An 18,492-nucleotide genomic window follows, 5' to 3' on the forward strand; every position below is an offset into this window, starting at 1 on the left:
AGGAGGTGTCAACGATGACCAGGAGTTGGATACGGACAGTCCCATGAAGGATCTCGCTGTCGGCGGTGTCGGCTTCCGGATTGGAGTCGACAAGCCTTGGCAAAGGCAACCCACGCAGTAATCTAAGATGGCTTCTTGATCAGACCAGCAAGGTCTGATGGGCTTCTCCTTTTCAGGGAAGCAGGGGCCAGCCTGCAGCAACCAGACCAGTGGTGTAAATTCGTAGATTCGTTGCCACAGAGGCCACTAGCCAACAGGCAAGTGACCGGACAGACGCATTGAGCACAAAAACACTAGCATGCCCCACGCGGCACTCGTGGAGGGCTGTGCGTCGGTGCAGAAGGTGCTCGGGGATAGGGCTTTTCAATCCCCAATGCACAGCTTCGAGGGTGCCTCCGGAGCTGCACAGGTAGCAAAGTGCAGGTTTTCCAAGATGGCCGGTCCCACGTCTCTCGTCACGTCCACGGGTCTCAGCTTTGCTGTGGCTGTGAATCGGACTCAGGGAAGTCTGGAAGTCTGGTTCTTGTCAGGCTCTGTGATTGGGCTCCGGCGGGAGCGTCGACAAAGCAAACCGCAGATCGCTGGATGGTGCCTGTTTGCACAGAGTGGTCTCTCCTTGACCACAAGGGAGATTCTTCAGTCTTCTATCTTCAGTAGAATGTCGAAGGTCCAGAGGTTTCGTTTCAAGTTTCAGTTCAGGATAAAACTAAAGTCTCTTGACTCAGCTCCTACCTATATACCAATCTGAGGGGCTGGATTACCTGCTAGGTCCCTCCTATGGGTGGGACCAGGGAAGGGGGTGGTTACACCCCTTTGCATTTGTCCAGTTTCGCGCCAGAGCAGGAGCTGGAGTGCCCCAGCAACTGGTTTCAACCGTACTATGCATGGGACACCTTGTGTGCCCCAGGCACTGTCTCATTTCATATACAACACATGTAAGTGGTGCCAAGACCACCCTACCGAAACCAGATCGTGTGTTCGTGTAGGTATGCACTCTTCTTTCCTAATGTAAAACAAAGAGGTGAAAGTATAGTGTAGTAATGAAGTCAGGGCACACTGGTAGTCTAGTTGTAGAAGTATTTATTCAGCTTAGAGGAAGCACAGCGACAGGGAGCAGTGACAGAAAACCAACTGTCAAAGCACCACGTTCTGAGACAAAGCCTGGAACCATGAGGCTAACAAGGTTCCAACTACATGTGCCTAAGGGGCACAACACAGAGAATACTACATTATCCTCTTTTCTATGGAATGAGAAACGAATAGAATTAGATAGTTGGAAAAAAGAAGAAGGAAAACAAAAGCAAGAAGAAAAGAAGGAAAAGAAAGATGGAGAATAAAGTGAAAAGACATATCTGAGAGCAGAAAAAGAACAATAAGGTTACATAGCAATAATCTGGTACGACAAGGTCAAAAATGCAGTTATCGCTAATCTGGTACAACAAGGTTAAAATGCAATTATCTGAACCTGGCAGGAATCCTACAAGTTCTGAGACTCCTGCGAGGCTCTGACCCACAAGCTGCATCAACAATACCATTTCCCTTCTCATCAACAGAACTTGGTAACACATCGCTACTATTAATCTTTACAATTTTACAGATGTTCCACCAATCCTTGTTGTTCACACGCACAGCATTCCCACAGACCCTGTCAACCACTAATGGTTCAGAGAACTTGCTCCTTCCCTTGGTGACATGAACAGAATCCTTTATGCGAATGACATCCCCAACAGAAATATTATGAGGCACAGATCTTTTCCTCTCATCAAAATAAGTCTCCTGTTTCCTCTGGGCTGCCAAAACATTGTGCTTCACCACACCATCAATGCCATCCATCACATTCATCTTCACCCACTTGGACATCCAACCTGGACAAATTTTCGTAGAAGGTTTCCTTCCCCTTAAAAGTTCGAAAGGAGAAACTCCAGTAGAAGAATGCGCAGTGGTACGGTAAAACCATAGCATGGAACGTACAGCATTCTCAACAACACACTTGCTGGCGATGGCCCACTGCACACAATTATTGAGTACTCGATTCATCCTTTCCACAAGGCCATTGGCCTGAGGATGATATAAAGAACTTTTCTTGTGACCAACACCACCCTGTTTCAGAAAACACTCAAATTCAGAACTGACAAACTGCACCCCATTGTTTGTCATGACCACAGAAGGAAAACCCTCCCTTAAGAAAATATCCTTTAAGAAAAGAATGACATTGGCAGAGGTGGGCTCCTTGACAAACCGAATCTCTGGCCACTTGGAGTAATAATCAATGGCCACAATGACAAAACGAGAAGAGGAAGGTAGAAGATAGAAAGGGCCAACTAAATCAACTCCAATCTTTTCCCACGCTCTATCAGGAAGTTGAATGGGCTCCAAAGGGGGTGTCCTTACCTTGTGACTTTTGTCAGAAGATTTGCAAATAACGCAATTATCGATCAAAATATCAACACACACATCCATCTGTGGCCACCAGAACACATCCCTCAACCTTCGCTTTGTAAACGTTTTCCCCAAATGACCTTCATGAGCGCCCTCAACAAGACGTTTCCTTAAGCTCTCAGGAGGAATAAGTCTGCCACACCGCAGAAGAATGCCATCTTCGACCGTAAGTTCATCGGCAACCTTAACATATGTCTGGAACTCTCCAGAAACATACTTCTCCTTGGGCCAACCAGACTTCAGGTAATTAGCAACCTGAGCAAGGACCTCATCCTTCAACAATTCCTCCTTCCACTCAACTTCATTGACGGCACACATCCCTTCAAGATCAGTCGCAGCAACAAAACAATCCTCTAGATCATCCTCCTTTTGTATTTCACAGTCACTCTCAGTTATGGGAAAGCGTGAAAAATAATCCGCCCTGATGTTCTTTGAACCAGGGAGATACACAATGTTGAAGTCATACTGTAGTAGTTTGGTGGACAACCTCGCAATTCTGGGAGTGTGTTCTTTGATTTTCTCACCGGACAGGATAGAAACCAAAGGGCTATGATCCGTTTGAATCGTGAAATGGCTGCCCCAAAGAAAAGGATTGAACTTCCTGACTGCCCACCAGCAAGCTAAAAGCTCTTTCTCGATGACAGAGAAATTAACCTCAGACCCACTCAACACTCTTGAAGCATAAGCGATTGTATTGTCAGTCTGCCCATTTTTCTGAGTGAGTACAGCCCCAAGACCAAAACCACTAGCATCCACCGTGACAACACACTCCTTATTGGGATCAAAGGGTTTAAGTACATTCTCACTCACCAGCTGCGACTTGATCCACTCGAAAATTTCTTGACAGTTCTTGTCCCAGACAAAAGGCACATTTTTCTTTAACATATTTGTGAGAGGCTGAACCCTAGATGCATAGTCCTTGATAAACCTGGAGTAAAACTCACTAAGTCCTATAAAGGACTTCAAACCAGATTTATCAACAGGTGGAGTGGCATCTACAATGGCTTTAACCAGACCAGGACTTGGTTCAACCCCCTTGTGTGAAACTACATGCCCTAGAAATTCCATTTTTTCCTTTAGGAAAACACACTTCTCAGATTTCAGCACAACACCTTTGTCTTGCATAATTTGTAGAACTTGACTCAAAGAAAAATCATGACCCCCTTTGTCTTCCCCAAAGATCAAAACATCATCTTGGAACACAATTACCCCAGGGATATCTTTAAACATCTGATTCATTAGTCTCTGGAAAACTGCTGCCGCCGAAGCAAGGCCGAACGGCATTCTGCAATATTGAAAACTCCTAAAAGGATAGACGAAGGCAGTCAGATGTTTAGATGATTGACTCAACACCACCTGGTGGTAGGCGGAGGCCAGATCCAGCTTGGTGAACCACCTTGCACCCCTGGTAAGAGACAACAAGTCCGTGATCTTTGGCAAAGGGTGTGAGTCAATCAAAATGTTCTTATTGATACTACGCAAGTCCACACAGACGCGCAAATCGCCATTCCTCTTCCTGGCGACCACTAGAGGAGACAACCACAAGGATGACTCTATGGGCTCTATAACCCCTCTCTTGCATAAGTCATTTAACTCCTTCTCAAGGGCATCTCTCACACTGAAAGGAACACTCCTGACCTTGTGCTTAACTGGAACAGCCCCATCCTTGACCTTTATCTCGTGGTTGAAACCCTTAATCATGCCAAGACTGTTCCCGAAAACAGCAGGAAACTCTAGAATCAATTTCTCAATGTATTCATTAGAATCCACCACTGCAAGATTTTCAAAATAGTCAGATGATTCATCTATACTGATCTGTTCTTTAGTGCCTGGTCTTAGGATCATCTTAAATAACCCTTGGTGAAACCACCCCAATATGTTCAAGCCTTTAATGGAAACATAAACTTTCCCAAAAATGTTCCTACCCCTGAATTGAATAATATCTTCAAAAAACCCATAAAGAGATATTCTGTGTCCCTCATAGGAAACAGGGGCTCTATCTGGAGGTAATAGTTCCCTTTCAGGCCAAGTTTCATTAAACAATTCTTGAGTGATCATCGTAACTTTTGCGCCTGAATCCACTAATAGAGAAATGACCTTATCACCAACTCTAAAATCCTCATAAGGGTCAACACACTCCGAGGGATCCCCAATGATGACACGTCGCCAATAAATTTGTAGTAATGAAGTCAGGGCACACTGGTAGTGTAGTTGTAGAAGTATTTATTCATATAGCTCTTATATGTTGCCAGCAAATATATCCCAGGTATGATATACAACAATAAATGCTCTCTCAGAGCTATTGTCCAAATGTTACGTCACAGCGTTATGTCCCAAAATCATATCAGACGCTACGAATACATGCCTTTGGGCCATTGATTGACAGAGTTATCAAGTTGCCTCATGAGATCGCTAAGAGCGGACTTGTGTTCTGACTTTTGCCATGTGTCAAGGGCCCTGTGCTGACTCTGCCACGATACAGCACTATTCTTTTTAAACGCGCATGCGCAGCACGTTCTATAGTGCGGCGGGTGCATGCGCGCGATTTGTACACACAAGCGTGTTTCTCCGACACATGCTCAGTTGCGCATAGAATAGTGTTTTAGTCATCACGCGCGATTTCAACATTCTCTCCTAAAACACACATGCGCAGCACCATGTTTAGTGCGGAGGGCGCATGCGCGCGATTTGTACATACGAGCGTGTTTCCCTGACACATGCTCAGTCGCGCTTAGAATAGCGTTTTAGTAATTGCGCACGAATTTAATATGGGCGTATTCTAACATTGGAAATGATCATTGGATGATTGTTTAATGAGTGCACACTCCACTAATTAATGACACTACAAAAAGAGCCTATTTCCTGCCGTCGGTTTACCTTCCCTTCGGCTCGGAGCCAGACAAGGGGTACCGACTGACAGGTAAGGAGGCGCTCTTCTTTCTGTATCTGCTCCTGTACTTTACCATCTTCTTGTGAGGCTTCTTTCCAGGATTAGGTACCATTTGTAGGTTATACCTACTAGAAAGAAGCTATAACAGTATTTCCATCTTGAAATCTAGCTTTTTACACTTGAATAGATTTCTTTAACTATATATATTTTTTGAAGAATGGCCACATACATCAACAGACACTGACCATCTCTTCTTATTAAGTGAAATAAGAATCTCCCCCTTTTATATAGTTACACACAGCATCTTAGGGGGCCTAACTGCACTTCAGCATAGTGTTAGAGCGTACAGATCTTATATTTTATTTAGGTTTTATAGAAATAATTTTTGATATAACAGTTGAAGCAAGGGACCATGTTGTATGATTACATCATTTTTGTTCCCCTGTTTTTCTTACAAATAGAGCGGGGCCTCAACCACCGAGCACTTGCCGGGTGAGGTGAGGCATACCCCCACAGCAAGTTGGGTGAGTAACCTTTTTAAGCTTTCCTTTAATACTGTTTAAAGCACAATATTTGTGCATGAAGCCACGTACAGGGCAGGTATCGTCAGTGATGTTTAGAACTGACCTCTAGACAATCTCTCTTTGCTCAGATTGTTCTGCTCCCCATTCTCTCAGTTTAATTTATCTTCTCTTTGTGTTACATTAGGAAAGAAGAGTGCATACCTACACGAACACACAATCTGGTTTCGGTAGGGCGGCCTTGGCACCACTTACATGCTCATTTCTCTTTCAAACATTGATTGGAATACTGATATGTTTTCTCACATTTAGAATTGTAATTTTTGCAGTAGCATTTTTTCATCAACTAGGTCCTGAAGAAAGCCGGGCAACTGTGCCATAGCGGCTGAAACATGTCGACCTCACCTATTGCCATGAGATAGTATATTTGTTTCATACTATCAGGTTGTTTTTATCTATGACATTCGGACAATCTCCAATAAACATATTTTTCGCCCTTATAGTCATTTTTAACTTTTCACGTTTTCTTTAGCACTACACTTCATCAGCACCCACATATTCTGCAAAGCACCTTGGCTGAGTTCAATCCGGAGTTGTTAGTCCAGTATCCAATTCTGTTAGCCTACGAGCAACATGGGCTGCATGGACTTTACTCCTGTGTTTTCCAGATGACGAGGCTCCGCCAAAGGGGTGGGCTGATGGAACTCACTTTTATGCCTAATGCTGGGCAGGATATCTGAGTTTGGTGAGCACTCCTTCAGAGCGAAAAGAGTTGTTGTCTGGCTGAATAGACTGACTAGCTCCCTTGTGTTGTATATGTATTGAAGTAGGGGTATGGAGCTATAGTTGGTCAATAAACATTATCCCTTAGACCCTTGTTTATATCCTTAGATTTTTAGTGTCTCATTTCATTCAGCCCTCCCTGTCCCAATACACTCAGCCCTGTCTGGGGTGGTGCTAGCACCTCCCAAGACAGGAAACCATTTGTCCAGGCCTCCCTCGCTGGAAGGACTCCCAGCAGCAGGAGGTCAGACTTGTGTTTGTGGCAGCAGCATCCATTTTGTGATGCTGAGGCTCTGGTTAACTTTAACCGGGATTACTAGGAACAACATGTCTTCTCCCTCTAGAAGGGTGGAATGCTACCCCGGTCGCCAGAACTGGCGAGGGGGTAGTATTCCAAAGCGTATGACACCTTACACGACATGTTTTGATAAAGCCAAACCAAAGTTAGGATTCAACCGCGATGATGATAATGCACTTAAGAGTATATGGTATGGCTATATCATAGAACAGCTATAAGGACATGGTTCCGAAAGCTGCAGACAGGCTCAGCTCATGCCAGAGCACCATCTCACATAAAACCAAGCACTCTGCCTCCAGGATTATTAAGGCCTGCCATAGAAGTAACTTATAGGTATATATGTTTCTATATGTAAAGGTAGGTATAGGGATACTACACCTAAGCAAGGGGTGATTACACGACCTTGCCCCAGCTGAGTGATCAGCCAGTTGTGTCAATGTGAATGGCCAGCCAGGGGTGGCACAATACATGCTGCAGCCCCTGGTAGGCCTTGATGTACCTATGCCCAGGGTACCTAGGGTACACTATACAGGGGCTCATAAGGTGACCCAATATTCAATTGGAGATGTACCTAAAGTACATGGAGTCCATTTTATAGAGAGAACAGATAGCCTGGGGCCCTGATTAGCAGGGAACCAGGTCAACTAAGTCGAAAACCAGTTTAACACTAGGCAAAAAATCTGGGGTAACCATAGTGAGGTATCCACCTTCCTATATTGGTGCCTATGTGGTTTGTATCTAATTAAGATAATACTAGAACAGATAAAGGTAGCCGGGGAGGCGGGTGGGCGTGTGTAACTCTGCAGCTCTACATGCCAAGAACAGATGCAGACTGATAAGTAGCATTTTCTGTTCGAGGCATAGGAGCTGCAGATTACACACTGTGCATTGATTGTATAGCAGTACCCACACCTAGCGGCGACCACCCGTGTCTGTTGCAGTTGTTTGAAGCAGAGTTTTTAGTACAGCCTGGCCCACAGTGGCTTGTTGCTTAGTTTGCACATCCACACAGTAGTGCTTCGTGAATGTGTGCGATGTAAGCCATGTAGCTGCCTTGCATATGTCATCTAAGGGAATGTTCCCCAAGAATGACATAGAAGCCCCAAATTTTCTTATAGAATGGGCTTTTGGAGGAATTGTTAATGTACGTTTGGCTTTATGGTAACATATTTGTATGCATTTGACAATCCACCTAGCAATTCCAGATTTTGATATGGCGTTGCCTTTTTGTGGTGGTGAAAAAGACACAAAAAGTTGTTTTGTTTTGCGAAAACTTTGTGTTCTTTCAATGTAATACAGTAGCGCTCTTTTGACATCTAAAGTGTGTAGAGCTCTTTCGGCGACTGTGGCTGCGAGAAGAATACGGGCAGCTCAACCGATTGATTTAGATGGAACGGTGAAATGACTTTTGGAAGGAATTTAGGATTAGTACGAAGAACCACCTTGTTATGCTGCATTTGCAGGAAAGGTTCCTGAATGGTTAGTACTTGCAGCTCACTAACTCTTCTAAGAGAAGTAATGGCTACTAGGAAAGCTACTTTTAAAGTTAGGAATTGCAATTCACATTTGTGTAAAGGTTCAAAGGGCGGTCCCATGAGACGTGTGAGAACGATGTTTAAGTTCCACACTGGTGAAGGTGGCGTTCTGGGAGGCATTATTCTTTTCAGCCCTTCCATGAAAGCTTTTATAGCTGGTACTCTAAAAAGAGACAGATGTTGTCTATTTTGTAAGTATGCTGCAATGGCAGCGAGGTGTAATCTGATAGACGTGTAGGCTAGATTACACTTTTGAAGGTGTAAGAGGTATCCTATGATGTGTTGAATAGACACATCAAGGGGATTTGTGTGATTATTTTGCCAGTATATCACAAAATGTTTCCACTTGGCTGCATAACATGCTCTGGTAGTGGGACAGCTAGCCTCTTTGATAACGTTCATACATTCGTGAGGGAGGTTAAGGTAACCAAACTCTATGACTTCAGGAGCCAGATCGCTAGGTTGAGCTGAGCTGGGTCCGGGTGTCTTTTTCGGTGCCGGTAGGTGTGTGCCGGCACCGTGTGTAGGTAGACTTGATCCCGAGTTGCCTGAAAGCTTTGTTAGCTTCTTAGCCAGGCCCAAAGGTATGGCAGTGAAAGCGGTATCTCGGTGTGCACCCGAGCCCGAGGGCGAGGGTGTGACCGGAGCCTTTTTTTGGGTGTGTCGAGGAAGGGTCAGGGTCGACGGTCTTACTTACAACTAGAGTGACTTCCTCGACATCGGAATCTTCTGCCTCGGAGTTGCTGTCGACGCCATGCTGTTCTGGGACGTCGACACCTTCCTGGAAGATGTCGTCTGGAATCAGAGCTGAAGATCGAGCCATTGTTCTCCGAGCTCTTCAGTCCCGGATCGTCTTCTTGGAGCGAAAGGAGGCACAAGCGAACCAGTCTCTGCCCTCGTGCTCCGGGGATAGGGAAATGTTACACACCTCATGAAGGTCGGTGTGGGGAAACTTCGACCCACATTGAGGACACTTTTTAAATGGCGTCCTTTCCATGAGCTGGAGTCAAGGCCTAGTTGGGCCCGAAGGCCGTCGTCGATGACCGGAATCGAAGTTCTCGATGTTGAAGAGTAGCGCCGACTGGAAACGCGTTCAAAACTGGATTCTCGAAGCTGGTGAGGATTGCGCGCCGACGGAAAATTAGTTTCAACACGGAGCGCTGGAAACACATCTGAGCCCGGTAGCGGAAAAAAACTATCTGGGGATGGAGCCGAAGCCCATGCGTAGTATCATCCAAAGGAGCAGTCACCTATCCCGTGACTTCCAAAGACTTTTCTACAACAAAAACAAACTGCAAACATCCGGGGCTCACCACAAGGTGGCCATCTATGCACAGTGTGTAATCTGCAGCTCATATGCCTCGAACATACTGTTTTTTAGAATGCATGGTACACATTCTTGGCAGTAGGCATATTAACCCTCTGTGCTACATTAGATAAGTCAAAGCTGCCACTGGACAAAACTCTCATCTCTCTCCAGCAGGGACATTAATCACTGGCGTTAACTTGACACTTTTATTGTTCTTTGAAAACTGCTAATTAAACAAGATACTTTGCAGTGCTTTTAAATCTTCTGACTGTGGACCCCCTGGGAATGTGTCCGGGACCCCTGGGGGTCCGCGGACCACAGTTTGGGAAACACTGGGCTAGGGGGGCACATTACAAAGGCTGCCAGGCCTTTGAAGCTCCCCTGCCACATATGGCTAGTCCTGGCCTTGGGGATGTGTGAAGACCTCTGCCCAGGAAAGGCTTTGTTTCTGGGCTCAGGGAGCGAAGGCTTCGACCCTAGGGGTCTAAAAACATGTCTTGTGGTGGCAGGCTGGTGCTTTCCAGTCAGGGAACCTACCAGAGGCTGATAATTTTTCAGGGGGCATCTCTAAGATGCCCTCTGTGTGCATTTTTTATTAAACCCCACACTGGCATCAGTGTGGGTTTAATGTGCTGAGAAGTTTGATACCAAACTTCTCAGTTTCAATGTAGTCATTATGGTGCTGTGGAGTTCGTAACGACGAACTCCCAGACCATATACTCTTAATGGCAGCATTGCACTTACAGTGCCCATGAATGGCCCTGGGTACTGTAGGGGTACAGGGCTCATGCACCTGTACCCTCACCACTGGCATAGGGCACCCAGCTAGAGGGGTGACTGATGGATGCCCGGGCAGTGGTTTGTGGGCATGGCACAAGGGGATGTGTGCCATGTCGACTCTTCACTTTGTTCTGCACCAAGACATGCAGCCTGCAAAGGCAGTGTGTGAGTGTCAGGGTACAGGGTCTCTAAGGGTGGCACAATAAGTGCTGCAGCCCTTAGGGGCCTTCGCTGGTCACAGTGCCCTGGGTACCTGTGGTACCATTTACCAGGGGCTGACATGTGGCCAGAGATGCCAACTGGGTTAGTTTGGGGGAAAGAGCACAGGCCCTGGGAGCCTGAATGGCAGGGACCCATGGCACACCAAGAAAAACTGCATCAGTAGTCTGGCAAAACTTGTGGGGGTGTTTATTGCAACAGAACCCAGCTTCTCACACTCCATACTTATGCTATTTCCATACTCTGGATCTGCACACTCACTAACTCTGTGCACTGTATGATGTTAGTGTTATCAGTGATGTCATATGTGAGGTCATAAGCAGTGCATGATGGGGGTGCAAGGTATAGTTAGCGCAGTAAACTATAGCTGGTGAATCTCAGTGTTTTGTTTTGAGACGTAGATTTATATGTTTACAAGGCCTAACCAGAACGTCCCTTCAACCTTTGCTTTTTTTCAGTGACAATATACGTACCCACATACCTATGCCAGGTCAGGTGGCTCAGTGGACTAAAGCAGCCACTGCAGGGGCCTGTGTTTGACCTCCTGGTCACAGGTTCAAATCCCGGTGGGCCTACTCAGCGTTTCATCCATCTGAGGTCGATAACATGAGTACCATTGAGTTGGGTAACAATAAACATATGTTATTTAGCGCCAGGACACCTTCGGGTAATCGTGCACTTTACAAATGCACCTGTTATGCTTATGTATGTACCCACTCTCTACAACTGTCCTTTGCAAGTGGACCCAGCAGTTGTATCTGTGGCCCTGTGTGCGCCCCCTGGATGTCTCTTCTAGAGATGGCACGTCTCCCATGCTTGGCCTGGTTTGGTTTTGACAATGACTACTGATGAAATATAACCTTTCCTCACTGAGTTCCACTTTCAGCGTGGTTTCTTTCTTCCCACAGATTGCGTCGCTGCCATGGAGGTCTTCTTCTGTTTGCTTTTGCTGGGGTCGTCCGCGGCTGGATTTGTTCAAGGTCAGAGTTACTCCTCGATTGCTTCATGTTTACGCCGCGATGTCACCACGCTAGGGCTATCAGAGGCAGGAGTGACACAGACGCAAAGGACTCTGCCCACACCTTCCACAGGTCAATCCTGTGACTGTGGTTTCAGTTTCATGGGGTAGATTTACAAGCCACTAACAACACTTATGCGCTGCCGTTGTGCCACTTTTGTGCTGCAAATGCGGTGTAAAAAATGCGTCAAATTTACATTGTGGCTCATCTAGGGAGATGCGTCATGTTGTAAAGCTCTGCGTGACATTATACCTGCATCAGGTATAATGTATGCAGGGGGGGCGTTCCCACGCAGGAAAGCCTCGTAAAAGTGACGCAGTAAAATCTACGAGATTTTGCGACATAACTTTTAGGACGCCACTGCGTCAAAATCATACGCCTGCTTGAAGCAGGCATAAGAAGTGATGCAGTGTATTATGTATAGGCCTCCCTGTGCATTGCTGGAGTTGCGTCGTGCTTGCGACACGACTCCAGCAATGCGTGACTTTTCTACCTGCTCACTGCCCCCCCACCCCCAGCTTTGAAGACCCTTGAATAGCTGGCTGTGGAAGGATGCGGCACCCTCTTCCGATTGGTGCCCGTTGATGATTCTCCCTATCACGGTGGAGGAGGGGCTGGTGGTGAGGGTTCCAGGAAAGGAGGGCGGAGGAGAATGAGAGTCGCGAAGGGAGCCGCCCCACGTGCCTGTTACTTGCTGGTGTGTAGCTGCCTCCTGCTAAACTCTTGATGTTTCTTTCCTCAGGTGATGGCGGGGAGCAGGACAACAGGTAAACCACTGAGCGCTCTGCAGCAGCAGCCGCTGTTGTGTTACACTGATCCCTAAAGTACTTCTCACCGCAAAACAGATCTCACTCTAAAGCAAGACTGTGGACATGCTATTTCAATATTTTAATTAGAAGACACTAAGATGTTAACTTAAGGCTCAGGTTGTATGTTTACTTTATGTATTTAATTACAAACTTCTTAAATGCACTTGAAAAATACTTATTATGGCTTTTTAAATGCACTTAAGGAAGACGTATTATGGCTCTGGGAACCTATTAGGAACAAAGCAGGAACACAGTTAGGTAAAGTATATACAAAAAAGTCTAAAAGCGATAAAAGGGGTAAAATATCAGCTAGAAAAGGTAAACCCTGTTCAGGTTCCATGGGGTGGGGTTTGACCTCCCCTCCCGTGCTCTCCCTGCAGAGCTGCCTCCTTGCAATCCAGGATAGAAAGAAGACATGTCCTTAGATTAATCAGAGATAAAACTCAAACTCCTCTCAATGAGAACAATTCTTCTGCCTCAACCCAACCCCTCTGGCCCAGCTCCCTTGCTGCCCTTTCTGTCCCTGCCAAGAACTCTGGACTGAGCAGGTTCAGGAATCCTGCTAAAGCTCCTTCATGTTCCTAAGGACATCGGAGGATTCTCACCCCACACATTCACTGGGATCCTCTTCTCAACGCTACCTCATTCACGCTCCTTGAGTATGGCTACGCCTTACACCTCAGCCTTCATGAGGGACCAATCCTTAGACTACGAAGAGTACAAACCAGGGCTTCTGGTCTCAGGACGTTTGGCAGGTTTTAGTGACAAGACACAACCCCCACCAGAGGCCGGTCCAGAGTAGACCCCAACGTCAGGCTCTCCGCAGGGTCCGTGGAGCTCCCATGAGGTGTTCCTCAGCTGCTCTCCTCCAGACCGCGTGTGGATACCAGTGGCCTCCGTCCCAGAGTGCAGAAAGGGTGACGGCTGATCTCAAAGGCATGATGCCAATGCTTGTCTCAGACACTTTACCTGAGGGGGAACGCTGTCAGGAGAGGACGGAAATGGTGATTGATAGAGAAGTTTGAATATATAAATACGATGCAAATTATGACAAATAGATGTCACCTCTGAAGCCACCATCATAATACACGACATTTCTCCATTGCATCCTTTCCCTCAAGGGTACTATTGAAAATCATTGATAAATTCGACACCTTAACGGTCAAAAACTATCCTATCTAGAGTTTGGAAAGGACATAGCAATAACAAACTGGCCCTGAAGAAGTCCGTAAGGACGAAACGCGTTGGCTACTTTGTGTGATTTTTCAAAAAAAAGAAGAATCTTCTGACAATTTGTCTCTTTATAAGTTGCTTTGTAATATTGAGTGGAGTGCCGGATCATTGCTTGTTAAGTGTTGAACCCTACACGGAGCTGGTCCTAGCTGGGTTGACTACAGCTCCCTCACCTAACGGAGATTTACTCCAATGACGATCAAGATTTGTGCCTTGTCCTTAAAAGATGAGTAGACATTCGGCCGTGAATGGCCCAAGGCCCTTTCCCAGTTGCCAATAGCCGCATCATGTTAGCATAGGGCAGTGCCTTGACACCAAATTAGCAGACAAGGTTACGAAATTGCTTCACACACATATCAATGATAAGATATGAAAACATGGCTGAACCCTGCGGTATACTACGTGTCACTATGTGGTTGGATAGACTGGCCTTCACCAGGACTTCTAAGCAATGCTACAGTCATCTCTAAGATCTATAAATGTTGTAGCTAGAAGCTAAATAACCAGATATATACTGTGGCTCGTGATGTGACAGGTTTCATTCGCAAGTGACCAACATTAAAAATGTCTAGAGAGTCCCCACATAACGATAAAGATACTTAATCAGAGACCTCAAACAGTAATGTGTGTATGGCAACAACATTTTTGAAAACATACGAGTTTCAGCCACTTTCTTAGTATTATTGCTCTTGAAATGTTGACATGTTTCGTCACCATGACAGAACTTCTTCAGGACAGCCATTCTTCAGACCTGATCATGTTACAGCATCATTTTACAGCTATGAGTACAGTTGACGTAATTAGATTTTTATTTTCATATTAAATGTACCTCTTCAAGTGCCAAAACGTGTCAGCTTGCTTCCACCTCACAGTGTTTTTCTAGAGGTCATACCTTGCAGTCCGTAAGATGGGGTCTATTCTTAAGTAATGTTAGGAGATGCGACACGCAGGAGCGCACCAACATCTCTAGCCAGTGGTTTAAGGCTGCATCACCATAACACTCGCCCATACATTCAGCTCACTTGAGGTATTGAAAGTGGCCTAGAACAAGGAGGTGATTTCATTTTATAAAGTCATCCACCAAGAAATCATATTGCCTTGTTTGATGAATTCACAAAATATGTAAAACTTTGTGACAAAACACAAAAGGAAACAATTTCAACCCAAACTGGGGGAATCTGAGAGGCGCCGGAGTCTACTTATGACTACCAAATCTGCTAAAACAAACAACCTGAAACAGCTCTCCAACAGTGCGTGCACAAACACAAGATATTAGATGACACAATTACCAACCATGCCAAAGTTACCTGACACATGTCGCATATGTAGACTGTCCTGACCATGTTATCAGCCGGTTGAACGCAGATATCTTCAGAAGCCTCAAACTTGCAGATGCCAAGACAGGAGCCTTCCAAAACACCCTTTCACACAGATCCTGGGGGACACTTTGGCACTTTAAATGTCTGCAGTCACCTCAAATGTCCAAAGTGGCAACAACAAGAACTCTGCCTCCTTCCTTTACAAGCATTGGGAACAGAGAAACCCACCATCTTCTGTCCAGACATTTATAAGAAAGGTTCAATGGAAGAAAGACAGGAGATGGAGACCAAATACAAAAAAATCAAAATATAGTCCATTTCAATGAGTACAACAAACAAAACAGTAACAGAATAATGTCTCCCCAGCTGTGTGAAGCCGGTGAACCGAACTCACTATCAGCTCATAAAAACCAATGTGCAAAATCAGGAAAAACCTAAAACCAACCACCTACCATTACAACACCACTGTAACAGCAATGACCCAAAGTAATTTCATCATAAATGGGCCCCCAAAGATATCATTAAGAGGGACCTCGTCGCCCCTAACAATCCGCCCTGCAGCCCAGCACAGAAGCTCATGGTGGGTGTCGCCCGCACCACACTGGCCAGTGCGGCGCCTGCGTCCGTAGGCTTCTTGGCTTCACACCCGTCATCATCCTCCACTCCGTGGTCCATATTCTAGAGTCGCGCGTGTGCCTCACTGTGAAAGTGCTGTGCTGGTTCATCTCATTCGGTAACAGCCGCAGCACCTCTAACCCCACCACCCTCACCGCGGCATCTCTCAGGGGTTCGATCTGTACCTGAAGCCGCTGTCAATTCCAACTGAGGAGGTGTTAAGCTCCACCACTATGCTGGCTCCACTCCCCATTGATCATAAAGTAAAGTCCCTCGGCTTCTGGCTTGATCACTTTTCATCAATATCCGCACAGATCAACCACACTGTAAAATCAGCCAGGGCCACAAAACTCCCCACAAAAGATGTAAACCTGGTCCTGCCACCACCTGTGGTTTCCTTGCGGTCCACGCCCTGGTGGTGTCGTGCTTCGATTACGGAAATGTCACCATCAGGGGAGCCCCCAGGGGCTCATTTGTGGACTCCGCTGGCACTTATGTTAGGGGTATAAGACACTTTAGTTCCCTTCTTCGCGTATGCAATTCGACATCCTCACATACCCATATCTCACTCAGCCACGGGTCACAGCGCTTACACCTCGGATCTAGAGATACAGGAAAAGGTGTTGAGGGACAGCTTTTACATGTACATAAACTTAAAATACCAAGGCCCTGATGCAAAAAGCTATTTTGCAGTCGCATAGCCTATTGGTAACATCAGAGGGTTTGTTACCTCAAAATTACTATTTGTTATGTACTAAATCCATTCTACGATTCAGTAACAGATTAAATATAAGAAACAACAAAGGCAGTAAGGGAAAACAATTACAGCCGCACTTGCTCTTCTATCACTAAATGTAAATTCACCTGACAGTCTAGCTTGTGCCCTCCTTTGTAAGTCCACTGCCCTAGGACCTATATTTAAGCCATACAATATACTCTCTCAAAGAGGCGCATATTAAATAGCATACAGTATGCGCACAAATCACACAAATTGTTAAGGAGACTTGTCTTCATAGAAAAATCTTCCTTATTCTTGATCCACACAGCCAACTTGTTTCACCTCAGCGGGCTTCATCAGGGCTAACGCGGAAAAAATTCTATTCCACGTCCTTGCGAGTAGATGAGTGATCCTGCAACCTCAGACAGTGGATCGACGACTGAGCCAACACCCTCGCCCCACTCAAGAAACCCTCCAACAGCCACGCCAGCAAGAGAGTCACCTGGTTTACCGACGAGCTCCAGACCTCCAAACGCTCATGCCGGAAACTGGAGAAGAAATGGCTCCACGAACGCAAACCAGACAACCACGCAGCCCACAAGACCGCCACCCGCAGACATCACCACCTCATCAGATTAGCCAAGAGATCCTCCTTCAAAGACTGTCTGGATAACAACGCACACGACAGCAAAGAGCTCTTCAGTACCGTAAAAGAACTCTCCAACCCCAGCGCCAACGACATCCCGCCCTCACAAGAACTGTGCGACTCACTGGCAATCTTCTTCCACCGCAAGATCGCTGACATCCACGACAGCTTCAACACCACGACCGCCCGACCAGGCCAGACTCCACCTCCCCTGCGAACACCACCAGCTCCAACTGCCTGACCTCCTGGTTCAACGTCAACGACGACGAGACACGCAAGGTCATAAACTTCATCCACTGAGGAACTCCGTCAGACCCATGCCCACACCACGTATTCAACAAAGCAGACGCAGCCATCGCACCCCAACTATGGATGGTCATCAACATCTCTTTTGAAACAGCGTAATTCCCGGAAAGCTGGAAGCACGCCAAAATCAACGCCCTCGTCCAGAAGCCCAAGGCGGACTCCAAGGACCTCAAGAACTTCCGGCCCATCTCGCTGCTCCCGTTCCCGGCGAAGGTCATCGAGAAAATCATCAACATGCAATTGGCCCGCCACCTCGAAGACAACAACATCTTGGACCCGTCCCAGTCCGGATTCAGACGAAACCACAGCACCGAGACAGCCCTCATCGCCGCCACAGACGACATCAGGCGCCAGCTAGACAACGGCGAAACATCAGCCCTTATCCTCCTGGACCTGTCAGCCGCCTTTGACACCGTCTGCCATCGCACACTAAAGACACGCCTCCAAGAAGCTTGAATCCAAGAGAAGGCCCTTGACTGGACCACGTCCTTCCTCTCCGGCAGAACCCAGAGCGTCCGCCTCCCACCCTTCCCATCTGAAGCCACCGACATCATCTGCGGCATCCCCCAGGGCTCATCCCTCAGCCCAACGCTGTTCAACGTCTACATGGCCCCCCTCGCACAAGTGGCCCGCCATCATGACCTCAACATCATCTCCTACTCCGACGACACCCAGCTCATCCTCTCCCTCATCCAGGACCCACACACCGCCAAAACAAACCTCCACAAGGGAATGAAGGCCGTCGCCGACTGGATGAGGAGCAGCCGTCTGAAACTGAACTCGGACAAGACGCAGGTCCTCATCCTCGGACCCACCCCCTCAGCCTGGGACGACTCCTGGTGGCCGACCACACTGGGAACAGCACCAACACCCAACGACCATGCACGCAACCTAGGTTTCATAGTCGACTCTTCCCTCTCCATGTCTAAGCAGGTCAACGCCGTCTCCTCCTCCTGCTACAACACCCACTGCACGCTCCGCAGGATCTACAAGTGGATCCTGACTGAGACAAGAAGATCGGTGACACAGGCCCTCGTCAGCAGCAGACTGGAC

General features: G+C 46.8%; 1 protein-coding gene across 4 annotated transcripts in view; it reads left to right on the top strand.

The window, feature by feature from the left end:
• The window catches only part of LOC144828267 (uncharacterized), a 62,738-nt gene that overhangs the window by 33,019 nt on the left and 11,227 nt on the right, over window positions 1-18,492 (top strand). For 2 of the 4 annotated variants that reach the window (XR_013610408.1, XM_078686344.1), the window contains exons 3-5: window positions 5,791-5,853; window positions 11,683-11,754; window positions 12,536-12,560. Coding sequence is in view for 3 of the 4 variants with exons in the window: in XM_078686344.1 (XP_078542470.1) it covers window positions 11,697-11,754; window positions 12,536-12,560 (83 nt within the window). In the remaining variant the exon portion in view is untranslated. The remainder of the gene's footprint in view (window positions 1-5,790; window positions 5,854-11,682; window positions 11,755-12,535; window positions 12,561-18,492) is intronic. The other 2 variants (XM_078686343.1, XM_078686345.1) reach the window with 1 other exon arrangement.

Source organism: Lissotriton helveticus, chromosome 4_1 (genome assembly GCF_964261635.1).
Source record: "Lissotriton helveticus chromosome 4_1, aLisHel1.1, whole genome shotgun sequence".
Lineage (NCBI taxonomy): Eukaryota > Metazoa > Chordata > Amphibia > Caudata > Salamandridae > Lissotriton > Lissotriton helveticus.